This window comes from Emys orbicularis, chromosome 9 (genome assembly GCF_028017835.1).
Source record: "Emys orbicularis isolate rEmyOrb1 chromosome 9, rEmyOrb1.hap1, whole genome shotgun sequence".
Taxonomy (NCBI): Eukaryota; Metazoa; Chordata; order Testudines; family Emydidae; genus Emys; species Emys orbicularis.
This window is the reverse complement of record NC_088691.1, coordinates 1,912,725-1,939,644: the sequence shown is the minus strand read 5'-3', so window position 1 is coordinate 1,939,644 and position 26,920 is coordinate 1,912,725. Positions and strand designations below refer to the sequence as shown.

The 26,920-nt window shown below is 45.7% G+C and overlaps 1 protein-coding gene across 1 annotated transcript in view; it reads right to left on the bottom strand.

Moving 5' to 3' along the window:
• Window positions 1-236: 236 nt before the first annotated feature.
• The window catches only part of HTR2C (5-hydroxytryptamine receptor 2C), a 64,198-nt gene continuing 37,514 nt past the window's right edge, over window positions 237-26,920 (bottom strand). The window contains exons 2-3 of the mRNA XM_065411062.1: window positions 16,764-16,964; window positions 237-1,069 (exon numbers count right to left, since the gene is read on the bottom strand). Of these exons, the coding sequence (XP_065267134.1) occupies window positions 237-1,069; window positions 16,764-16,964 (1,034 nt within the window). The remainder of the gene's footprint in view (window positions 1,070-16,763; window positions 16,965-26,920) is intronic.

The following is a 26,920-nucleotide window of genomic DNA, read 5'->3' as shown; positions in this document are numbered from 1 at the left end:
GTCAGCATTTTGTCCAAGATGAAAGCAAAATACTTGATATTTTTGATCTAGTAGCAACAGTAAATATAGAACCTTAAACCTGCCCTCGGTGTATGTACGATTTAAAGCACTGGGCTGGAAAGATGAATTTTTAAAAAAAAGCTTTGTTCAGGATGCAGTATTTACATTGTTCTTGGACTGACACATACACTTTTACACAGGTAGATTTCAGCTGCAGAGCCCCGGGTGGGACTCGATTACACGCAGCTCACCCTTTCGCTTACAACATTGCAGCTGTTTATCGACAGCTCTGAAGTCCCCGGTTGCATTTCTAAGCCCTCCTCAGTTTCATCCAACTCCATGCTGTTGAGTTCATTGCCATTTCGGTAGCTATTTAAAGTCAGGTCTTTCCCGTACGAAGCTGTGGAAGCGACATTCAGACACTGGTTTTGTTGCAGTGTCGATTTTTTACTGGGCTTGTACTGGCAGCAGATGTAGTTGGCAAAAGCCCTGCGATAGGTTTTATTGAAGAGCGTGTACACCAGGGGGTTAATCCCAGAACAAATGTAACCAACCCAAACAAACACATCCATGAGTTCGCCCAGGAGGCTCCCGTCACAGGCTTCCTTGCAAAGAACGGACATGATGTTAGTGATGAAAAATGGACACCACAGGATAAGAAACAAAAAGAAGACAATGCCCAGGACCTTGGAGGCTCTGCGCTCGTTGTTGATAGACTGCATGGTCCCTTTCCGAAAGAGCACAGCTTCCTTATTTACGGGAGAGTTCAAGTGGGAGGCCGCCTCGTGGTTCTGGAGCATTGAGATGTTCTCTGTGTTGTTTTCTTTTTTGAGGCAGTTCATGCTGCTCCTTCGCTGCTTGGGCACCTCGCCGTACATGAACACCGTCGCTTGCTTCTGCAGCACCTGGACAGTCAGGCAGTATGAGATCACCATGATGATGAGCGGGATAAAGAACGCCACGAAGGACCCAAAAAGGACGAAGTTCTCATCATTCAGAATGCAGCTCCCATTCACAAACACCCTGGAGTCATCCTGCAATCCTATGACCGGGATGGGCATGGATATCCCTGGAAAAGAGAGAGCGAAAGCAGACTGTTACTAAAGCAGACAAGGACTCCGGAGAGCGTGTGTAAATGATGCGTGCCTCACACACACACACCGCATTTCACCCCGTGCCTAGAGCTGTTCCAAAGACAAGTCAGTAACCCCAGGAGGAACAAGAACACCTGTTGTAATGCTCAACCCCACTAGGTGGCAGCACGGCTCTAGTGACAGAAAGACCTGCCGTCTCGAAACATCGTGCAGGCATATTGGACTCCAGCGCTGATGCAATGAATCACCTCCCCAAGGTTTCAGTAGAGCTTCGTTCCCAGGCTGTTATTTTGAACGTTAATTCTGACCCGCAGACGCTGTCATGGCTGTAGACACGGTGGCTATTTACGACACCAATGAGCTTTGCTATACTCAGGCTGGCACCAGGTTTGGGGAGACTGCGAGGTCACAAGTGGAGGACAGACCCTCGGAATTTCTGAGGCAGGCCCAGGCCAAACACAAGAAAGTGACAACCAGCGAGCTTGTGTGGCCAATCTGTGAACCAATATTGCAACGACTGTAAGAGAAAACCAGCCTGGTTCTTCCTAGTGCTCTGGGGGAAGCACAAGCTGACCTCTGTGGTAGCTCAGCCTCTGGGTGCACAACACCTCTCAGGATCAAGCTTCTTGTCTGTAATTGTGAGGGGAGAGCAGGGGTTTCTGTAAGCTGCACAACCTGTGTGTCTCCAGGTACGGGGGCTATCTCAGCGTATCCCTGGCAGTCATCATACAGGCAGTCTGGTCTGAAGCCTTAGAATGAAGCAATTGTGACGTCTAACAATGAGGCATGCATCAAATAGTGCCTGTCTGATTCCTGTCCCTAGGACCCAGAATGCAACAGGCTACGGGTGTGTACAGGCTGCCATGGGAGGTACGCCTGTGAGAATAGAAAGGGCGGAGGGAACCGCACCCCCCCAGTGTCAGTGAAGGGGTGAAGGAGGCGGTTGTGAATGGGCCAGTCTCAGAGCTGAAGTCAGAGGCACACAAATAAGGCTTTGGGCTGAGACGGGAAGCCCACTTTAAATGAATAAATTAAATTTTACTAGGGTGCATCTTCCAACTTCCCCAAGTACTGGGTCTGCTGACAAAACTACAGGAATCCCTGTATTGGCCAAGGGGGTTTCCCTTGCTCTCTGCACTCATCAATGATTTAGATTTAGATAGTGGCACAGAGAGCACACTTATAAAGTGCGCGGACAATACCAAGCAGGGAGTGGTTGCAAGTGCTGAATAATCACCGGGAACACTGAAAAGATCAATAATTGATTAAATATGTGCGGAAGCCATTCTGCTGCTGGCTGCTAAGCCACCCCTGCTGCTCCTAGTTAAGTGTTTAGATCACCAGCAAGCTCACCCTAGGTTTATACTGTACAGTATCATCTTACTGGGTGATTATAATCTGCGGGGGGGAAACACTTTGCAATACCAAGATCTTGGTATATAAATTAGATATCCATTGTCTTGTGTGTGTCATGTTTAGAAGTCCAAAATCTTTATCTAAAAGCAGAGAGCTAAATGTGCTATTAAGCATGGCGTTCTTTTCCTGCCTTTGCTAAGTGACTTCCAGGATCCTGAAGAATACATCTGAGAAATGTCAGCATCATACATTTACTATTTGCCAGTAGGTTAGTGAGGGAATTTCTGCTGAAAAGCAATGACGCCTATAAATGCTTCACATACCTAACGCTTGTCCTTCATTGTCCTGAGCTACATCTCCATTATCCAGCCATCTCTCCCTCTCTGCAGACTGCCAAAGTTCACATCCAGGCTCTCATCATCTCATGTCTTCACCAATGTCATCGCCTCCTCTCTCACCTTAACTACGGCAACCTTAACCCTCTCAAGTACATTTAACACCCTGCTACTAAAAACCAGCTTAGCTTCTTGGTTCAGTTGCTTCATAGCTATTGAACAATTACTGGGTCAGATCCTGCGGCCCTTCCACAGGGGAGTAATCCAAATGAAGTCAATGGAGTTATATCAGAATAAAACCGGGACAGTGCATGTCTGAATAGATTTTTTGCTACAAGTTGTTAGTAAGAAACAAGCCCACTCTATTCAGAAAATAACAAGGGTCCAAATTCAAGCATGATGCAACTTCACCGAGTTCAATGGAGTTCCACCAGAGTTGGATTTAGCCCACAGTGATTAGATGAACATTCACGGTGTCATTATGATCACATAAATAGGCAATGCTTTTCTATATTATGGAACCTAATTCCCTTCTCAGTGACACTGGCATGAATCAGGAATACATTTATATCCTGTATTTATATTTTAAGTCAAAGCAGATAGCTCTGTGGAAAAATAACAACTGCCGTCCTATTTTGATATCGATAACTGCAAGTGAAACATGTTTGTGAAAAAAGTTTTAAGGAATTCTTCTTGGGAAATGCTGTTACCCTGAAGAGTGATTGTGTGGCAAACAGGATGGGTCAGGCAGGCCTGCTGCACTTCTAAAAACGTTTGTAACTTTCACATCTATTAAAATTAACTTAAACATACCTAAATTATGATGGCTGACAAGTATATTCTACTCTGGATGCATCTGATCGGAGTCATATTTCTTAATAACAGGTGAATATTTAATTTTGTGATGCAGCAAAGCCAGTTGTTGCAGGAACCATCTGATGGCAGGGAAAGGGAAAATCTCCGTTCTGAGAAGGAGAAATGAAATGACTTAGGAGCTGGTGCCAGTGTCAGACTCGATTTCAGAGCTTGAGATGTCCAGGGTCAGGAATGAGTCAGATTGTAAAGCCAGAAGGGACCATTAGCTCATCTAGTCTGACCACCTGTGTAACACAGGCCATTAAATGTCCCCTGCTCACCCCTGTATTGAGCTCAGTGTTGGATTACAGCATGTCTTCCAGCAAGGGAGCCTGTCTTCATCTGGAAGTACCAAGAGATGGAAAGTCCACCACTTCCCTGGGGAGTTGTTCCAATGGTTATTCACCGTCCCTGTTAAACATTTGTTCCCAGTTTGTCATTTCAAATTCTCTGGCTTCAGCTTCCAGCCATGGGCTCTTGTTCTGCCTTTCTCTGCTAGACTAAAGAGCCCTTTGGTACCCGGCATCTTCTCCCAGGAAGGTACGACATACTTGACGTCACCTCTTGATAGGTTAATCAGATTGAGCTCTTTAAGTCTCTCACTGTCAGGCATCTTCTCCAGCCCTCGAATCATTTTTGTGGTTCTTTTCTGCTCCCTCTTCAGTTTTTCAACATCCTTTTTCAGATGTGGGCACTGGACCTGGACTCAGTGTTCCAGGATCGGTCTCACCAGTGCCATATGCAGAGGTGAAATCACCTCCCTGCTCTGACTCCCTATTCCCCTCTGTATACAACCCACCCACAGCATCACCCTGGGAACTCATGTTCAGTCCACTATGACCCCATAATCCGTCCCAGAGTCCCTGCTTTCCAGGATACAGTCCCCCATTCTGTAGGGATGGCCTGAGTTCTTTGTTCCGAGATGTAGAACTTTGCATGGGGCTATATTAAAACACATTGTGTCTGAGTGGGCCCTGCTTGCCAAACGATCCAGATTGCTCTGATTGACTGCCCCAGACTCATCATTGTTTACCACCACTCCGCCAGTCTGTGTGTCATCTGCACATTTTATTTTATATTTTGTTTGAGATTACTGCGTGGGGCACGGGTCATTTGCTGGAGGATTCTCTGCACCCTGAAGTCTTTAAACCATGATTTGAGGACTTCAATAGCTCAGACATAGGTTAGGGGTTTGATACAGGAGTGGGTGGGTGAGATTTTGTGGCCTGTGTTGTGCGGGAGGTCAGACTAGACGATCATAATGGTCCCTTCTGACCTTAAAGTCTATGAGCCTATGATACTGCTGAAAATGTTGAATAGCATCAGGCCGAGAACTGATCCCTGCAGAACCCCACTAGAAACACCCCCATTTGATGATGAGTCCTCGTGGACAACGACTTTTTGAAATCTGTCCGTTAGCCAGTTCTTAACCATTTCATATGCGCTCTCTTGATACTCCACAGTGGTCAGAGATGGCAGATGATTTGGAAAGCCTGGGATTATGACAGATTCCAATTTCTAGGAGGGCACTTATTCATTGCCTTTGAAGAAGAAAGGTTAGAAAAGCACAATGAACACAATAACTGCAGCATGGAGAACGTCGGAGCTTTCCAAAGACTGAAACAAAGAGATCTTTAGAAGTTGATTAAAATATGCAAATGTTTCCGCATAAATTCCTTGCTTTAATCAACCCTCGCTGTCCTGGTTTCGAGGTTTGACAGGGGTGCTCCTCTCTCCCCGTCTGTCTCAAGGCCCAATGCCACAGCACTTTTATTGGGTAGCAGAAGCAGATCCTTTGACTCATGGATGCTGTGGATGGGAGTGGGCAGGAGAGCGCTCGCCATCGGATCTTTGATACGTGAGTGCACTCGGTTAGTCTCTAGGAGTGTGTTACGGAGCGACAGGACAGCAAGTTTCTATTAGGGAGCGGGTGAAACAGTCCAGTTAAGGTAAGAAACGCCCTGTATCCCAAACATTGCCCCATCATTCACAGATAACCTCTTTTGGGCTGTAAGCACCTTCATCCCCAAACAGTCCTCCCTCCAGCCTGGGACCATCTGAGCTGCTCGGTTGTCTCCTTGGGAGAAACCCCCAGCTCCTGCTACCCTCAGGGTGGTGTTTAGACCAGCTAGCCCTGCACTGCCAGGCATACTTCTGATCTCATTCAGTCTTTGTGCACCGGTGCTTGCCTGGAGCTATTCCTTAATCACAACCCAGTGACTGAGACCAGGATGAGGGCCAGAGGCATATTTTTGAGGGCAGCTAGATGGGCCACTCCAATACCTGTTCTGTAGCACAGTCAGGGGCCACTGCTAAATCTGCCCCTTCCTCAGGACTCACCTTCTGGGAGTGGCCAAGTGACACCCCCCTTCTCCTCTATTCCACCTTCCCCCATTTCTCCCAACCACAGCCATCCTCCCCATCACCCAGCCTTGCAACCTGAGGTTTACCTTTGGCTGCCTCTCCCTCCCCCATCCATGGCATGGCCAGTAGAACACATCTGGGAGCTCTGTGCCTGTGACACTTACCTAAGCTGTGACCACAAGAACAGAACTTATGAGGGCAAGACTGGGACTTGTCCCGAGTCATCTCCCTGCCTTACCAGCCTGACCTACTTGGCAGCCATTTTGCTAAAGGTACGCTCTTAACACAGCATTCTCCCCAGATCTGGCTAAATGTATTTGTACGAGTTTACTAAGAACCCTTTGTAGCTCTTCAAGGGAGGGTCCATCTTTTTGTGCTGTGTTTATACAGCGCCTAGCGCAATAGGGTGCTGGGTCCATGTTTGGGGCCCCCAGGCACTAGAGCAGGGGTCAGCAACCTTTCAGAAGGGGTGTGCCGAGTCTTCATTTATTCACTCTAATTTAAGGTTTTGCGTGCCAGTAAAACATTTTAACACTGTTGTATGTAAAGTAAATAAGGTTTTTAAAATGTTTAAGACGCTTCATTTAAAATTAAATTAAAATGCAGAGTCCCCCCGACCGGCGGCCAGGACCCGGGCAGTGTGAGTGCCACTGAAAATCAGCTCGCGTGCCGCTTTCGGCGCACGTGCCATAGGTTGCCTACCCCTGCTCTATAGCAATGCGAATAAATAACTATTATGTAGTAGACTTCAAAGCAGCCTTTTCCTTTCCTGCAGCTGACAGGCACGCAACAGGTCACACAACAATTTCCAACCCACCCACTCCTGGGGTGCTCAATGCGTCTTTAGCCAAGTGGCATCTGAGTGGGAAGTCTCATTTCAGAGCGGCACACAGTGGAAAGACCACTGGGATAGTCTTCCTGCGCCGCCTGCTTTCAGATTTTTGCATCTCCTCTTTGGCACAGGGAGAGCAGGAGGAAAGGGAGACGGAGCAAGACCCTTTGTTCAACAAATTCAATTACAGTTGTTGTCTTAATGCCCATTTCTTGTCATCTTTTAAGGCGTTCTCAAGCCAGCAGCTCAGTTCTCTGAATGCTGCTGAGAAGCCGTAGCGGTCAGAGGGCAGACACTCCTCACAATATAGTCTCAATTTATAAAACAAAAGCACAAATGACCTCAAACACATCTTTGTAAAATATTTCATTATTTGATCCAGAGATAGTCTCGTAAAAAATGCCCAAATGTATATGTACCATTGAAAATGTAATGTCACAGACAAAGTCTCTCACCGTGAGCAGACAACAAAACCCAATTGAGTCAAAAGCAATTTTGAAATCAAGATTGGATATTTTTGAAAATATCTGTTCCAGGAATAATTATTTGGGGGCAGATCTCTGGCCTGTGCTATACAGGAGGGCAGACTAAATGATCACACTGGTCCCTTCTGGCCTTGGAATCTATGAGCACTAACAAAGTTTTTTGCCATTTCATTTCCTAGTGTTTTGAACAGAAAGAAAAGTTGTTGGTAGGAGCTAGTGGTCACTGTAGCAGTTGTAGTTAGCATGGAAGCCAAGTGGACTACTGATCCTGCCCCTATCCCCTTCTCCTCCACACAGCCCCACCAATCAGCCTTGTCCCTCCCAGTCTGGCCATCCTCCCCGCTGGCCCCATCGTACTATTTTGACCAGACTTCTCCCCACCCCATGTGTGTGGGGGGGGGGGGAGGGGGGACAGGGACGTGTCCTAGCAGTGTACCCAGGTTTCCAACTGGACCCAGCCTTGAAATCCAGCTATCTACCCCAGGCATGACGGGAGAACCCAAAGACTCTTTTTAGAGCCACCACAGTTTTCTGAAAAGGAGCTGTATTCTGTGCACTGCTTGGCCCCTCACATCTCTCCTTCCCCACAGCACTACACATCCCCCTGCAGCACAGGAGGCTCAGCGAGGGGTGCAGTGGGGATAGTCTCAGTGGAATGAGGACACCTCACGGAGATGAACACAGCCTGAAACAAGAGTCTGCAGATGTGGACACTGCTCCACTCCGTGTCAGTGCGTGTTCCCGTCCTCCCTCCCCAGGGCAGGACAGCCTGTGATATGCAACAAGCATGCCCATTCTGCTCTGCTCACCCAGTGTCGGCACGCACGTGCTCAGCTGCACACCCAGATGGGCAGGGCTTTGCCAGATCCTCTACACGTGGGGTGGGGTGTGGAGATAGGCTCCTCCGAGAATGACAAGCCCCTCCATATCCCAGCTCAAGTAACAGAGGTTAAGGAGTGGGGGGGGGGTCTCAGACCCCTGTAGATGAGCTGGGGCCCCCCCCAGATCATGGCACACATGTGGGAGGGGAACGTAGAGCTGACCGGTGCCTCTACCCCTATTTCCCCCAGCCCCCCGTCGCTCACCCTCATGTCTCCCTGCCCAGTGTCCCCCATTCCCCCAAACCCCTCTCTCACCACCCATCCCCTTATCCCTCTCCCTGCACTGCTCCCAGCCCCTCTCCAGACTTCCACCACTAATCAGATCCACTCCAGCTAGCATTGGCATGTGTCATATATTTTCTTTTAAAAAATCATTTCAGTGCCTTCTGAATAGTCTGCTGTTCTCAGACTCCCTTTCCCCAAACTAAGAGAGGCAGACTGGAGCGACACACCTCCCTTGTCGCCAGTCAGATGTCTGCTCTGGGTGGGATGTGAACTCACAGTGTCTGTGTGGGACTCAGATTCAATGACCAGAACAGTCTCAGAGCTGCAGAACTGTGAATTTTAGCTGCCTTTCAAAACTCTTGGTCTTGCTCTCTCTCCGCACAGACACCGTGTAATCCAGGAGGTGCTTGAACCCTAGAAATTCTTGCTAGTGTGCCTACGGAGGAGCAAACTCTTCCTCAAATAACGTTGTAATCTGATTTCCCCCAAAGGCTAGTGGGTGGCATGTGCTCTGCTGGGGAGACCCTGGTGTGGTGATCTCAGCCCTGGTTTGATCCCTAGCTCTATGCAAAAATGCATTTCCAAAGGTCAACTTTACAGAAATCTGGGTTTTTCCCGGGGGCTGGATCTCAGGCACCCCCTATTCAAACAGCCCCAAATTTGGACCTCTGACCAAACTCTGCACCTCCAAGAGGCACGCAAACTTTCAAGACAATCTGAGTAACTGTGCAGACTTCAAAGCACTTAGAAGAGTCAAGCTTTAAACAAAAAGCCTGTCTTGACCCTAACTGTAGCAGAGCGATAATAGAGAAGACAGACAAAGGCTGGGAGAAAGGGAATATCTGGTTTTCACCGATAGGGAACTAAGGCACAGAAATATTAAACCACTTATGCAAGGTCACACAAAGGATCTGTAGCCAGTGCAGGAACTGAACCTGATCTCCTGAGTCCCACTCCAGTACGACAACCGCAAGCCTAGCCTTACTCCCCAAGCAAAAGTGTAGAGTCACCTGGCAGTGTTAAAGCCACCTCCATCATCTCTTAGGGCGCCAAAGAAGAGATCTGTCACACGGCTTAACAAAGCCCCGTCATTTCAGGCTGAGGAGCACATCAATCCACTTTCACTTTTCTGTCACCTCTTTTCTGTGCACCACAGTTGTTATTTTCATGAATTACGTTTTACTTTGGTTTTCTGCAGACACAAGGTTTCCTGTCTCGTTAGAATTCCTTCACTGGGTGCCAATCAGCCGAAGACAAGCTGCTCCCATTAAGGAGAGGGTCTGTGAGAGGATTTAATGAACAACCAAGACATAGTGGAGGCAACGTCTTTTTTTTAATTGGCCAGTGTATTAGAGCAGAGCTCCTTTTAGGATGAAATTCTGAACCTGCATCTGCTTTTCAGTCCTTGACTCAAATATTCTGCTATCTTTGGGCCAGATCTTAAGCTGGGATATGTCCGCATAGCCTCACTGTAGACAATGGAGCTATGCCCATCTACAGCAGCTGAGGAACAAGTCCTATATGTGCAGAATTCCCATGAAGGTCTCCATTAGCAGTCAGTATTACAGAATATTGGAGACAAGAGACCAGCTGAGGCCACATTTTCAGCTGGTCCAAATTGATGAAGCTCTAATACTTTAATGGAGATGCACCGATTTATGTCAATTATGTGATAATTGGGCCTACAAATTTACTCTAATTGTGAGCTGAACTGTAAAAAGTATGTGAAAGTTACTGAGATGTTACACTAACCGATAATAACAAATATTGATGGGAAAAGGCACAAAAGGGAGACAGACAGACTAAATTTGTCTTAACAAAAAGGCCTCCAGGACTGTGTTAAGATCAGGCTTGATGAACAAGAAAATGTGGGTCTGGAAATCAGTGAACCAAAATTGGGGTGTTGGAAAGTAAACCTAAGTGGTGGACAAAATAACAAGGGGATGGGCTATTCCACCCATCACCCCCTTGTGGGGTCTTTAAAGAAAGAGACTTTGAGGGGAAAATAGGGAATAACAGACAGAGGCTACTGGAGTGAGCTTCACCATCATGGCTGCCTCCGGCACTTCCTCCTGGGACCCCGGGCTTCATGTCAGCCTGATCCTGAGAAATGTCCTGACCAGACTGGGCCAGAGAGAGGGGCCAGATGACATTGCCGCCTGTACCAGCTCGAGCTGAATCCCAAACACCACGTGGGATGAAATGGAGTCTTAATAACAACAGTTCCAGCCCATCTCAACTACCTTCTTCTCGTCTCCCAGCAGGACAGCTATCACCACCGAAGAGCCTGTAAGACAAGGAGTGGGGGTTCCTTGCCAGAGCTCTCTTCAGCTACAGGGTAAGGCAACGAGGGGAGGTGTGGAAAGGAAAGCCTCATTCAATGCTTTACATTTCAAAGGCTGTCACAGTATTTTCTGCTTTTCTGGATCTGTAATAAAAGGTTGAAAGGATTTGTAATGGTGGGTTTGCCGTGGTGCTAAGCAGGCTGAGGTCTCTGTATTCCAAACCCCAAACTTTGGTTAACACTGTTTAATGTTGGAAAGTGACTGGGTGACGCAAACATGTTGGGCCCATTTATTCCATCTAAATTAACACAACAGCTCTCACCCGGCCCGTGAAGCTGAGCAAAGACTTTTGGCCACAGTGAGGGTCAAACAGATACTTCATGTCCATAAACATTCTCATGACAGAAATAACAGTCCTGCGTTCCCCCAGATCTTTGGGGGGGGGGGTGTGTGAATGCCCTGTACGTGCTTTCATTAACACGCAGTCACTTCACTTTTTCAGTAATACTATTGTTGTGCCTGCCACAGAAGGAGCATTTCCAGGCAGGATTGTACAGGAGATTTTCTGCTTTCGACAAGGTGAAATGTGCCTGTTTAGCCCTTGCTTTGATACTGACAGCTTGTATTTGTTAATAACTCTCTGGCTCCAAATCATGAGCCCCACCCAGGAACAGCCTACCTTGATTACAAGGGTTGGGTAAAGGCCCAGTAACACATTTAGATTTCCCATCTGTCATCCTGCCCATTAGCCACATTTTCCCCAGATTTTTCCTTGTAACGTGTCCTCAGCTCTGTTTGCTAACTTAGGGCTCAAGTATACAAACAGATTCATGTTTGTGCAGCATCCCAGAGGGGTAACTAGGCTCTGCAGGGCACGGAGGGTCCATGGGAGCTGCTTCCATGATCCAGCCGTCCCTACCATAAAGAATTCCTTGCTGAGAAAGTTATCAAACACTAATAAAGACACCTCGTGGCATAAATTCAAATCAAATCCAAGTAACGTGAATTTACTCTAAAACCATGACACACGAAAAGATGAAGGGCAAATATATCAAGTTCCACCAGCCTTCCCTTTACTTTTATGTGTAACCTGCTCTTGTGAGCTGGAAAACTTCCGAAAAAGAATACGATTGCCTTTAGCCCTTGGGGCCCCATTCTGCCAGTGTTCCCCAGATCGAGTAGGACCCTACTCCATGAGTAATCCCTCTGAGATCAATAGGGCTTTGATGTGCTACCTAGAGGCCCACAAGATGACTTCACTGGAACAACTTGCAGAGTAAAGTTCTACTCAGCGTGAGTAAGGATGGAAGGCTCAGGCCCTCAACAGGGGACTATGATAAAATACAGTGGAATGTTGCTTAAGGTGAGATAAGCATGTACTTTTACCAGTTCCTTTAGGTGTCATTTTTCATATTCCTATAAATAAATCTCAGTGATAAAAAAGGTGGAACACCGAGACAGTTAAATGTGGGTATGAAATCCTTTTTAAAGGTGAGTGCTTTATTGCATAGATGAACAGGATACCAATCTAAAGCCTAAAGCATAGCATAGTATGTGAATCATGGAGACTAATCTTGTTTTAACACAGTCCATGTCATACCCCAGCCATTACTTGACTACACGCTCGACTGTGTTTTGTTTTTCTTCAGTTATTTGTTATGTTTTCAATCCACAGAAGCTTTGCTTGGCAAGGAATCATCTTGAAATGGTAAGAAACCATGATGTTCACAATTAATACTACATCAACAAGACATGTGGAGGTCTGCGGCTCATTAAGACATAATGTCAGGATGCCAAAGAGAAGTCACAGCTGCTACCTGCTATGCAGAACGTGTGCAGGAGGTGCCAATTACTTTGTTCTCATGCAGTGCAAGAGACCTCCGTTGTCCTTATGCCAGCCTGAAATGGTGTCGCGCGAACAGGCAGGTTGAGAGATTGCCAGCAAGGCAAGCTGTGTAACCAAGCTTCTTCCGAAACTGGAACGAGGGATGGATAACGAAGAGCAGCATTGAATCTCAACTGGAACAGAGCAAATGGGGGACTTGTAGTTTTGTTGCTATTATTAATACGCTGGGTTAGTGACGCTAGAGAAACAGAAAAACTCATACCTACCAAGAAGCTAGACGTTCTTCCACAGCAAGAAGGCCTGCTGCCTAAGGTTCGCTACAGATCTTACAGCAGCGGGAGAAGTTAGAAAAGACCTGCTCTAACTTCCTCTGGGGGTGGGTGGCTGAGGATCAGGGAGCTGCAACTGGCCTCCTGTGGCTGCCACTACCTACTACATCTGAGTAGCTTTGACGTAGTGGAGAACAGGGCCTCCGGGAGAATTCCCACAAACCCACACTGCTGGGGGTCGTGCTCACTCTCACAAACAGCTCTGTTGACGCCAATAAATAAGGTAACAAACAAGAAACTCAAACTGCATTTCTGTTATCAGTCAGTGTGAGTCAGGACAAAGGACAAGAAGGGCAGTGAATGTGAAGTTGGATTTAAGGGTGTATCGGTCTAACACAAAATAACATTGCTGATGTGAAGGTCTGTATTACACTGAGTTCTGGGATCCTAACATTGGCTCAAATCCTGAAGTTCTCTTTCAATTTTGTCTCAGTCCTTACTAAGGGGAAAACTCCATTGACCTATGCAAGGACATGATCAGGCCCCAAATTTTGAGAATTGAAAAGCTCGATGTATTCTTGCAACAGTGTGTAAACCCACTTCAGGATTCCAATAGGCAATTTCTTTTTGACTAATATTACCTTGTTTGTGCTTTTCCCCACCTCACACAATAGGACAACATAACATATTTAGAGCTTTTCTGCCTCCTGCTCCTGTTCTACATACAACTGCAAGTGAGATGCTTCTCTGTACGAAAATCAACTGGAAAAATGTGGCACGACTCTGGCCTACAGCCACTGAGTGAGAACAGGGAGCTGGCAGTCAGGGCACTTGGCTCCGTAGCCCTGCCACTGACTAGCTTTGTCATTGGGGGTGAGCAATTAACCTCCTCATGCCTCTGTTTCTCCATCTGCGAAATGGGGACATTACCGACTTCCATACGATCTGGAGACAAAAGGTGCTTTGACAATACCAAATACTGTTATCACAAAACAATTGTCATAAAGTCCATGCTCTGGTCTTCGACTCACTCAAAATTCTGACTGACCTTCCTGACATCTGCCTCAGCTATGTTTTATGGAGGTCGGCTGTTTTTTGATGACAGCAACAAAATTATTAACGAAAGCAACAAAATGCCAACATGCTAGGAGCTCTTTCCCCTCTCTCCTAAACTCAGCCCCCAGAACAAGCTTCAGTAGGTAGACAGGCCCGTGGCAACATGCCCTGAAGGTGCTGAGAATCTAGCTGTGTTCAAATTGGCTGGGGGATGTGAATTCCAGAGTTGGCGGCCCCCCCCCCCCCCCAACTCCTGGACACAGAACTACAGTGACTGTCCGCTCTGGTCTCGGCTGAGCTCAGCTGCTGCATGGGAGGAGAGGAAAGGTTCCGAGTCAGCCAGGACCCAACCAACACCTTGAGTGACACCCAGAAACGAAGGGGCAGCCAGTGCAGCTCTGGTAGCACCCACCCAGTATTCGCCAAGCACAAGCTAGATTGTAACTATGCACAGTGTGGAGGCAGAGGCCGTGCACAAGCTGCCCCACCCCAGGAGCAGCCGCGGAGACCCTGTGCATTAGAGACACCCCACTGAGTCACGTTTCCTCCCTGGGTTCCGCCTCGCTGGTAGGGTGGCGGGGCCAGGCCCCACCCATTTCCTGTCTTGCCTTGCCCACTCCCGCCCCTGGCTCCAGCAGGCAGCCTCACTCACTCCCGTGTGCTTGGGCCCAAGGTCTGGTTAGCCTGCTTAGTGTGGGCATGCAGCCCAAGTCACAGCTCTGCCTTCGTCAGACAGGCCGCCACCTTCAGGTGAACTCCCCTCCACACAGCCTGTAATGCACCAAATGAGGCAGCTTTGTTTCCTGCCACAAACAGGCTGCTCAGAGAAATCAAAGCTAAAGGTTTCTTAAAGGAGTCCATTTATTAAACAATCTAATTTCATCAGAGGGTATTCATGTGACTTCCTCTCTTTGGAGCATTGATGCAGGACTAGCACATACACAAACATGGGCTTCTAATACGTATTCTTGGTTCATTCATGACTTGGAAAGTATATTTCCCATTGTTAGTAAACATTAACCTATTACGATTTCTCTAAGTTAAACTCTCACAATTCTTTTAGATGTAAGCAGGATCTGAATGAATTCTCCCCTGGCAACTAGCTGGGGGGGAGGGAGGGAGAGACTTCAGGAGCAAAATGTATTTACATGAACACACCTACTCTGCTTAGATATCCAGCAGATAGAGTGGTGTTGTTCAAAGTGATCAACTTTGGCTGGTGTTGGGTTACAAATCACTTTAGTATGGAATGATATTAACCAAAATCCTTTTTACATTGGGTATCTAGATAGTTAGTGCCCTATACCTACTGAAACTGAAAAGTTCTTTGTCCTTAAGTTGAACCTACTGAGTGTAAGGAAAATAAATTCAACAATAGAATATGTGTAAACTTTTCCCTGCTTTCCCCCCTGACCTTACTAATATAGTCCAGGCATTCAGAGAAGGGACCTCTCAAAGCTAATGAAGAGACCGCAGAAGTATGTTATAATAAGACATGGTAATTGACAAGGGGCATCTTATAATCCAATTCTGTTCTGTAATTGAAAAGAAATATATGTTGTTGCCAATGTTTTCTGTGATTTATGAAATAATGACCTATTGAAAGATGTTTTAACTCATTAGGAAGTGCTTATTAAAACAGGTGCTCTTAATAATAATGATTGATTTAGAAATCCTTTTAGCTTATCAGTCATGTAAACTAAGACACCATAAAGAAATTCCATAAGGAATGCGGTAAAATAAGATACTGAAAACAGTACACATCTCGGAAAAGTAATTTTTCCCTCCAAAAAGAAACTGCTTTGTCTCACACCCTATCAAAGACAAGAGATTTGGGGGGTTAGACTGGGAATGAAAACTGTCAGCATCCCACCACTTACAGGGGCCAGCTCTTCACCCTACATACAGAGTGGTGACGTATATTTTCTTTCTGTATAATGCGGTAGTAATCTTTGACTGATAATTTTTGATTAAATAATTCCATTTGAGCCTGTTATTTGACAATCTTGAATCATTATTATAAATGATAAATTCAAACATGCAACATCGTTATCTGTCATTTTCTGTAGATCCATGGCCAGCACTTACAAAGTGGCCTCTACAGCATTGTAGACGTATGTCATATCTTCATTCCAGTGAAGAATAGCTCTCTGTAGAGGGGTACCTTGGAGGAGTTCAAGAACCAAGATACAGTATATATTTTTCTCGCAGCACACAGCTTAAAGCCACAAGCACGGCAGGGTGTAACAGGGGGGAAAGGGACTTCCAGTCACATTTGGAATCTTGTCCCAACTGCTGTTTATACGAGCAAGACAATATAGCAGAGCAGAGAAAACCATCCTACAATTCTTCTTGCCACAAATTCCTCTTTCCTACAAAACACTGAAACATTTTAGTATTTCTTCCCAAAACTAACCCCCCTCCACTTGGAATCAACTCCTGCCATTGGGGACTCACCTTGCTATTGTTTCCTCCTTATTGTACCAGTGGTTTTCTTTTACTGAAGTGGGTCCTCTCTTTGCAGTGGGCTGTTTTACTTTCAGATTCTTCTCTAATGTCCTTTTCCTTCCCCTTCTGCTTTCTTTGCACAGCAGTTTTATTGCCCCTTTTGTTTGTGTTGTGTCTGTTTATGGTGTTTACTGGCATACTGGTATGTATGATGCAGTGATGCTTGACCATCAAAAGCAGTGGTGTTCTCAGATAGCATTGCTTAGTATGATCACTAGCCAATCAGAACAAAAGATTTCTACTTCCCATTCATTACATTTACTCATGCAGCCCAGGTAAATGTGCAACCTCTTAAAAATCCCAATGGAAAAGAGGTGTAACCAAGTTAGTTACTCAATAAGACACAGTTGGAGTGTGAGCCACATTGCTTACCTATCGATATGGTCCAAACTGCAGCAATTTTCATAATAGCCTTGGTGCGGGAATTGAAGCGGCTGTGCTCAATGGGATTGCGTATTGCTACATACCGATCAAGAGAGATGGCACAGAGATGCATGATAGATGCAGTTGAAAAGAGCACATCTAGGGAAATCCATACGGGACACAATTGTTTAGGCAAAGGCCAAGCAGAATCTGAAACACAGAGAAGAGAAATGAAAGGAAAAGGAGAAGAAAATGATTTGAGAAGCTAGGTCATCATTTATAATCAAAGTGGTCTGGTATTTTAAGCCAATGACATACTTTAAAGGGGTGCATGAATGTGGATGACAGGGAAACCACCTCCAACATCTACATCTACTCAGTCCCTAGCTCAAGGTGTCCAGCAAATTCTCAGCATTTCCCAGGTATCTATTTTCTGTCACTTGCGTTATTGTTCACTAAACACAACAGAATCCTGACCACGCTGAACTGTTGAGTCGGGAATGCCTTTGGGTCCCAGCTTAATTCCATATTCCCCTGGTTTTTCATCTCACCCATGCTTTCATAAAACCAAGGGCTGCATATTGCAATATGCTATTCAATCTGCTTGAGACCAGAGAGTACCACTCCCAATTGGGACTTGTACCAATACATATTTGCTTCAAGCTTTCTCTTCAAAGGGTGTAAGGTACCTTTTCCATAAGCTGACTGGTACCGCTAGCTCTGAATTCAGCTTTAAACGTGCTTCCCAGCTTGGGCTGTTTCAGTATCTGAATAATACTTACCTGCCTCACAGCAGGGCATTTGCCAAGGTGTTTGAAGCTGTAAAGTGCTAAGTATTATGATTTACAAAAGTGAATATACTAGCAACCTGAATTGAGCAGATAGGTTCATCTGACTGTTGTTGGCACATGGCTAGTAGGGGTGTCTACAATTATTAATCAGTTCACTAAGTAGTGAAGTACAGCCTGAGAATAAAACTGCCCCAGAAGGATCCTCAGGGGGCATCACTATTTAAATTAAGGCTGGGAGAAAATTGATTTTTGTATGATACTCTGCATGCGTTAATGCTCAGAATGGATTGTAACAGATCAATGACACGTCCTGCCAACCTCTGTGCTTCCATCTCACCTATCAAAACAATTTAATCAATCGTGTCTACAGCAGCTGCAAACATGAGAGGTGCCCTAAGATTTGAATAATAAGGTATTCCGCCATCAACAGCAAGTTGTTCATTATTCAGAACAACTGATATTTCAGGCAATTTTCACACCGGCCTGTTCTATATCTCAGCCAGGGAGGATTAAATATATCAGCTATAGAATCAACTCTTCAGTAAGAGCGATGCCACATCCTACCTACCCCCCGGCCTCCCATTAATGGAAAACCAGGAAGGTTGGTCAGAACCTCACTGAAACCTTTGTTAAATGGGTAACCAAGCAGGACAGAGCCCAGCGTTTCCTTACACTTAATGGAATCTGAAATGAATTGAACCAAATTAAATGATTTAAAACTGGCAAAGTGAAGATCAGGAACAACTAGCAAGAGAACGTGTCAGAGTGGAAAAATATACATTAGCCCCATCGTACAAGTGGGAGAACTGAGGGAGGGACTAGCTGAGTAGCTGGCCAAAGGCCATGCCATGAGGCTCCAGTTCTGGGAGTTACTTAAGCACATATCTAATTTTCAGCATGTGTGCGTAGCCCCACTGAAGTAAATGAAATTTCTCATATGTTTAAGTTACAATCCTGAATTGGTGCTGAGCTGGGACAGAACTCAAGAGACCTGACTCCAGGCCTATCCTCTTCCTTACTGGATACCAGCCCCGTTAACATAATGTTCCATGAACTTGTGGTATCATTCACTGGGAACTCACCTAGGCCAAAGGCCCTGATTGATATAACCGCCCGTCTTTCTGGACACCACCGCTGTCCTCGCTCAGCTCATTGGATGCCTGTTTCCCATCCCCAGGGAGACCCACAGCACTTTTGGTTCAGACACCACTCCATGAAACAAACAGTAGGGGGTGCTCCGACAGCAGAAAGCGCACACATTTCTAGTGTTTGTCATTTGTCGTGTGTCCGCGTTTCCCTGGGGATCAGAGGCCTGTGTTCATTCTCACCCCCGGGAAGATCTTGGCTGCACACCAACATGTTGCCCTGCTGAGTTGGCCACCCTGAGTCCTGCTCGGTGGCATCCAGTCGTCTGGCTTCTTTTGGAACAAGCGGGAAGTGGTGGATAATTAGTTTAGAGGAGCGATTAAACACCCGCCGCTGGCCCGGGGCAGCTGACTCGGGCTGCGTAGCAGTAACATTGCTGTGTAGATGTTTAGGCTCAGGCTGGGACCCCGCAAGAGGGGAGGGTCCCAGAGCCTGGGCTCCAGCTGGAATGTCTACACGGCAATGTCCCCGCAGCCTGAGCCCCAGAGCCCAAGCCATGCTGTGGATCTTTTATTCCAGTGTAGACATACCTAGAGACCCTTCGGAGAGGAGGTGAGGTAAAAGCCCTTGCTGCTGGAACAGCTGTCGCTGAAGGTGTCTGTGTGATATAAAATCCAATGAAATGGAACATGATTAACTTATGACTAACCCAGTTTATAAGAGGCTTAAGCACCTTTACCATAGATCAAATGGTAAGTCTCCTGCGTTAACTCACGCCTGGGATGTCCCTGCGACCAACCTGAATTGAGGTCAAAGCTTTAGCAGAGTGCAGTTCAGATTTGCTGGAGCTTTAATGATCATATTCTGAATATCAATTAATGCCGGGAGGTGGCTTACACAATGCTGGAAAGAGAGACTCTGATCCCCTTCATGTGGTACAGTAGATCAATATAAGCCCCAAGTCCTTGCCAGCAGCTGCCGGCCCAGGCTAAAACATAGTCAGTCACAGTTAATGCCTTGCCAGTCTTTTTAGTGGGTGTTTCTAGGAGCTGCCTTTCTCATATGGACTTAAGTAAGAGACGAGTATAGGAACTGAAGAATTATTATTATTGCACGTATTACATTGTGCCTAGGAGCCCCAGTCTCGGACCAGGACTGCACTGTGCTAGGCGCTGTACACACAAAAAGACAGTGCCTGCACCAAAGAGCTTTTGATCGAAGACAAGAGACAATGGATTGATACAGACAGGCCAATGGGGAAGTGCCAGGAAATAATGAGACACTATTGATCAGCATGACAGGCAGTGGTGTCAGCACACCAGCAGCCTAATGAATGAAATCAGAATATACAATGAAATCAGGAACTATTTGAACATGACAGCATGCTGAGGAGGATGAAGTGGGACTGGTGAATAGGTATCAGATGAATGGATCTTTGCAGGAGTCTCTGCTCAGAAAGTAAGGGAATAATATTTGCATTCCAATTGGTTACCCCTCTCGCCCCGCCAGGCACAGTGCTGCACTGATCATCAGGAAATCTGGGCACACCCTAGACCGGGAAGCAGGCCTCCTTAGCGCCCCCAGTGTGCCTTAACAAAACACTCTCCTTCCTGCCCAATACAATTAATGACACGGTCGTCATGTGGGTGAATTCTGCCTGCTGAGGTTTATTATATACAGTCAAGAGAGCTCCGGCAGCCGATTTTGCTGTATCATTTCATGATAAAAAGCTTTTTGTGCCTCTTTTCTTTTTTCGACCCCTGAGCTCCCACAATCGGTGCCTGTTAGGGTCAGCTCTGCCCCTGAGGCAGAACAAGCAATTGTACAGGAAGTAAAGTATTCGGGGCAGCAAAAGGTACAGCCGTTGTTTGCAGGCCTGGATGCAGGCTGGCATTGCTAGTAGTCCTGGGGCAGCAGAAATCCAGCCCTGGGGCAGACACCACAGCCCTTTGTTATGGGAAGCTGAGAAGAGGCTTTGCACAGAGCTGCTATCTGGATAAATCTGCAGGCTGGCATCAAGGCAAGGCGATCACCCAAGTCTTCCCGAAGACTAATCCTGTCCATCTTTATGAGTCCAGGGCCCCAGGATGTGCTTACGCTGCAGTGGCAATTATATGTCAGCAGAGACACTTCACTTTCTCAGGGTGTTCCTTAAGTTATTGTGTGATATTAAAAATGTCACTCTTATGACGTCTGGGGCTCGGTGGCTGCTTCTAACATTTGACTAGGCCTTCAGACAACAGGTCACAAGGTATGCCCAAGCCACACAAGCAATTAGTTTTCAGTAAGAACAGTCTGTGCATATGAAAAACACCTACCCAGAGTACGAAGCCAGTCATCTTGGTAAGAAAGAGCAATTGACTCCAGCTGTCATTTCATATGAAATGTAATCAGAGGTACAAGGTAGCTGTGCCATGTGACTGGACAAGGATACAGACTAAGGAGAATAGCAACTTGTTTATTTTAAATGTATAATCTTATATTTCCTTTTCCCCAGAAATAATTTACTCACCGAAGTTAACAACTCCCTTGGTCTTTTTTCATTTCCGTTTGACTGGCAAGTCTCAAGAAATGGCCACGACACCGTTATTAGACGTGCACATGGGTGGGTCAATAATAACTGGATCCCTTGCTCCAAACACCTCTACACTTCAGTGCATGGACAAGTGTGTTTCCAAAGCCAAACTTGCACCTTAATCTGAATTTTGCTCCGGAAGAACGGACAGAACCAACTCCCTGGATTCCGAACAGCCTGCACTTTGGCAGCACCGAACTTTCAGAAGCAGCTCAAAGTTCTATGGCTTGGGTTAATTGGTATCCTTCGGTTCACTGCAGCATCTCAGTCTCAGTTGGGATGTATTGACAGCTCAACCTCCCAGAGCAGTGTCTTCAGCATGAGTTCAACAGTCAGAATGGAGAAAATCCAACTCCATTTATAGGCATCCTTGTGATGACAATTAATAAAGCAAAAATGGGCAGTGAAATTGGCAGAAGGCCTGTGTGTTAGAGACAACATTCTGTGCCAGGAGAAGCCGTCAATCCGGCGTCTGGCACTCGAATTCTACAGCTGCCTCACTGGTGTGAGGGTGGGCACAGCGTGTGGGGCTGAATCATGAACTAGCAGCACCAGGTGCACAGAGGAGGTTTCTCCCTCCAGGTTCCCAGATCACTTTAGTGAAAGCGAAACCAGCCTGACCTGCTGCACAAAGGGTCTGATTCAAAGCCGAGTGATGGCAGTGGGAGTCTGCCTGCTGACTTCAGTGGGCAGTGGGTCAGGCCCAACAGGACAGAACTTAAAAACAAGATTACACTGGGCTCTGTGCAACTCATGTGTGTGCCAGTGGAGTCCACCTTCCCCTTGCAGGAGGCTGTCATGGATCTAGCATGGGCGAGCAGAAAGGATGCCAGACTTGTCGCCTGGAGACCTGGCTTTCATTCCCAGCTCCATCTCTAGCGCTGTGTGAAAACTGGAATTTCTGTCACCTGGGCAATTCTGATATTTCATCATTTGTTTCTGCCCCGAATTGAAATACAAAGTCAAAGTATTGAAATTTTGTACAGAATAAAAGTTCCAAAAAATTCTGAATTTGGAAATGTCTAAACATTTTGTTCAAACTTGTTTTGACATTGGATTGCATCCGCCTAAGGTGACACAGTGTCTCGAGCCCCCAGCCTTCCCTGTTGGGTGGGCTCTTTGGCCAGACTACATCTCCCATGATGCACCATGTTCATGGTAATTCCACAATGCACCAGTGTCGCTCAGCCAGAGTGAAGCCTGCAGTGCATCATAGGAGACGTAGTCCAGCCAGGGAATTTAGCCCCTAGGGGAGAATGGAGGCTTGGAGCACCTGAACTACAACTACCGGGGGCACCACAGCTGCTGAGGCAGACACCTATTAATATCGAGATCACCTTAAATGAAATATTTCATTTCAATTTTTCTTACAGAGTATATGGACCAGAAACTACCTTTTCCATCAAAATAACTTTTTGATGGATAATTCCAGACCAGTTCTATCTCCCATGGACTTGCTGACCCAGGACAATTTTCCTAACCTTTTTGCACCTCAATTTCTCCATCTGTACAAGTGGGCCAATTGCGTTTAATCACCTTCATTAAGCACTTTGATATCAATGGTCGAAATGTAATATATAAATTATGTGCACTATCATCTTCATTGTGCTTTTCACCACTTCAGCAGCAGAACTACCAGTAACTGCAGCTGAAGGCAACTGAATTCATCCTAGGCATAGCAAATGGAGGGGTGCTAAATATTCGTAAGAACATAAGAACCAATGGTCCATCTAACTCACTGTCTCGTCTTCCAACAGTGGCTGGTGCCAGATGCTTCAGAAGGAGTGAACAGAACAGAGCCATTTATGAGTGATCCATCCCCTGTTGTCCAAGTCCAGCTTTTAGCAGTCAGAGGTTTAGGGACACCCAGCGCAAAGGGTTGCATGCCTGACCATCTTGGCTAATAGCCATTGATGGATCTGTCCCCCATGAATTTATCTAATTCTTTTTTGAACCCACTTTATACTTTTAGCCTTCACAACATCCCCTGGCAATGAGTTCCACAGGTTGACTATGCATTGTGTAAAGAAGAACTTCCTTATGTTAGTTTTAAACCTGCAGTGTATTAATTTCATTGGGTGTCCCCTAGTTCTTGTGTTATGAGAAGGGGTAAATAACACTTCCTTATTCATTTTTTCCACACCAGTCATGATTTTATAGACCTCTATCATGCCCTCTCCCACCTTGGTCATCTCTTTTCCAAACTGAAGACTCCCAGTCTTTTTAATCTCTCCTCATATGGAAGCTGTTCCATACCTCTCATCATTTTTGTTGCCCTTCTCTGTACTTTTCCAATACATCTTTTTTGAGATGGGGTGACCAGATCTGCACGCAGTTTTCAAGGAGTGGTCACATCATGGATTTATAGAGGCAATATAATATTTTATCTCCTATTATCTATCCATTTCCTAACAGTTCCTAACATTCTGTTGGCTTTTTTGACTGCCGTTGCACATTGAGTGGATGTTTTCAGAGAACTATCCACGATGACTCCAAGATCTTGTTCTTGACGAGTAACAGCTAATTCAGACATTCACTTTGTATGTATAGTTGGGATTATGTTTTCCAATGTGCATTACTTTGCATTTATCAACATTGAATTTCATCTATTAATTAATTAATTAATTAATTAATATTAATTAATTAATTAATATTAATTAATTAATTAATGGAGATATCCCATCTCCTAGAACTGGAAGGGACCTTGAAAGATCATCGAGTCCAGCCCCCTGCCTTCACTAGCAGGACCAAGTACTGATTTTGCCCCAGATCCCTAAGTGGCCCCCTCAAGGATTGAACTCACAACCCTGGGTTTAGCAGGCCAATGCTCAAACCACTGAGCTATCCCTCCCCCCTGCCATTTTGTTGCCCAGTCACCAAGTTTTGTGAGATCTTTTGTAACTCTTTGCAGTCTGCTTTGGACTTACCTATCTTGAATACTCTTGTATCATCTGCAAACTTTGCAACCTCACTGTTTGCTCCCTTTTCCAGATCATTTATGAATATGTTGAACAGCACTGGTCCCAGTACAGAACCTTGGGGGACCTCACTGTTTACCGCTCTCCACTGTGTAAACTGACCATTTATTCCTGCCCTTTGTTTCCTATCTTTTAACCAGTTACAGATCCATGAGAGAATCTTCCCTCTTATCCCATGACTGCTTACTTTGCTTAAGAGCCTTTGGTGAGGGACCTTGTCAAAGGCTTTCTGAAAGTCCATCACCCTTGTCCACATGTTTGTTGACCCACTCAGAGAATTCTAGTAGATAGTTGAAGCATGATTTTCCTTTACAAATGTCATGTTGACTCTTCCCCAACAAATCATATTCATCTGTGTCTCTGATAATTCTGTTCTTTACTATAGTTGTTACTAATTTGCCTGGTACTGAAGTTAGGCTCACTGGCCTGTAATTGCCAGGATCGCCTCTGGAGCCTTTTAAAAAAATTGGTGCCACATTACCTATCTGCCAGTCATTTGGTATAGAGGCTGATTTAAGTGATAGGTTACAAACCACAGTTAATAGTTCTGCAATTTCATAGTTGAGTTCCTTCAGAACTCTTCGGTGAATACCATCTGGTAGTCATTCACAATGAAACACAGAATCTCTCCGATTTGTATGAGTTGCTGTTTCGAAAAAACACATTACACCAGAGTCTTCAAATGGAAAGAAACATGCAAAATTGAGGGAAATGACCCAAACTCTAAATCAAAAACCTGTGAGTTTTCCACCGTTTTTCTCTAGACAAGGAAGAGAAGGCCTATCATACAGAAGGGTAAATTGTATACCTAGCTCTACAAAAGGAGGTGTTCCCAAAGCAACGGAGCATGGGCAAAACACACTCTTTCAGCATGGGCACCTGAGAGGATTACTTGAGCCAGACTTCCTCCATCCGTACTTGCTAACGTTCTCTCTGGTGAGGACTGGAGAAAAAGCTGCCTATTGCAAGACTGCTGTTAATCCTACTTCTTAGATCCACCAGCAAAGGGGACAGGCAGGGGCAATGTGTAAAGTGACTTCTTCTCCTATCTGGCATGTCACTTTGTCTATAATATCATCCAATAGCTTGGGCAATTTGAAAAGAAATGAAAATAGAGATTGCAGACCAAATTCATCCCTTGTGTGAGCAGGGTTTGGCTTCCACTGAGGTCTTACCATCATCTGAGTGTTACTTGCTTATGCCCGGGCTCAGTTTGGCTCACTGTGTTTAATTCGGAGGCGTGGCTACTGCACATGCACAGTTACTGCAGTTTTTAGAGCAATCTGCCAAGTACTGTATTTTTCTCCAAGCCTGCTCACTGTGACCATGCAGTGGGACACTCGAGCCAAATGCTGTATTAGACCCAGTGACAACATACGTGTTCACAAGATGGTAAAACAAATAATTTTGTACAATTAATCAATTTGGCTTCAGAAATTTTCTGTGGAAAACACATAGTAAGGTCCAGTGGCCACTTTGCTCCCAGCAGTAAAAAGGTATTTGGGAAGGCTCAGGTGTAGGAGTGGGTTTGTAACAAACACTGTGCTTAGATCAGAGCCAGGGAAGATAAAAAGCAGCTTTCAAAGCCCCACATGAAATGAGTTTATTTTTTTCCTTTTGGGCTCAGCTCCCCAGGTAACACAGGCCAGGAGTGAGGTGCTGCAGAATACACAGACCCAGAGATGTTTACTGGTCAGGTGCAACCCCATTTACTGTTTATTGTCTTGGCAAGAAGTGCAAATTTTTCCACATTTCTCTGTTTAAATTGCTTCCTGCTTTATATTCTTATTTTTTCATGTTCTGCTCCAACTAAAAACAGGGCCTGAAGTTCCTTCCCAAAAAACTGGGGGAAATGAGCATGAATTCCAGCCTGGTTTACTGTATGCCATATATACCTGGCGGTCCCAGTGGATGCTAATGATGGAGTGTGGCGTGTTTTAAGCACATCTTGATCATTCTCTGGAGTCTCGTTATCCAAATCAAACCAGAATATACACTACTCAAATAAAACCCACATATCCTGCCACTTATCCCAAGAGTTGGCTGGAAGAATACAGAAGAGGTTTTTCCCAGTTCCATGGGAAATGAGGCTATATATCCTTTTCAGTTTGTGATTACCAGTCTCTCTGATTCATTTAGACTCATAGACTCATAGACTTTAAGGTCAGAAGGGACCAATATGGTCATCTAGTCTGACCTCCCGCATGATGCAGGCCACAAAAGCTGACCCACCCACTTTCCCTTGAAGTCTTTAAATTAAGTCGCAGAGAATCCTCCAGCCTGCGACCCCTGCCCTATGCTGCGGAGGAAGGCGAAAAACCTCCAGGGCCTCTGCCAATCTACCCTGGAGGAAAATTCCTTCCCGACCCCAAATATGGCGATCAGTAGAACCCCGAGCATACAGGCAAGATTCTACAGCCGGACCCTTATTTTACCAGCGATGGCTCGTTAATGCCTAATTGACTAAAATCACGTTATCCCATCAAACCATTCCCTCCATAAACTTATCTAGCCTACTCTTGAAGCCAGAGAGGTCTTTCGCCCCCACCGTTTCCCTCGGAAGGCTGTTCCAAAATTTCACCCCTCTGACGGTTAGAAACCTTCGTCTAATTTCAAGCCTAAACTTCCCCACGGCCAATGCTACAATACTCAATTATAGCTTTCACTCGGTTTGCACACATGTTACTGGGGCAGCTTTTAGTCCAGTATGTCTTCATCGATGTGCAATTCCCAGGG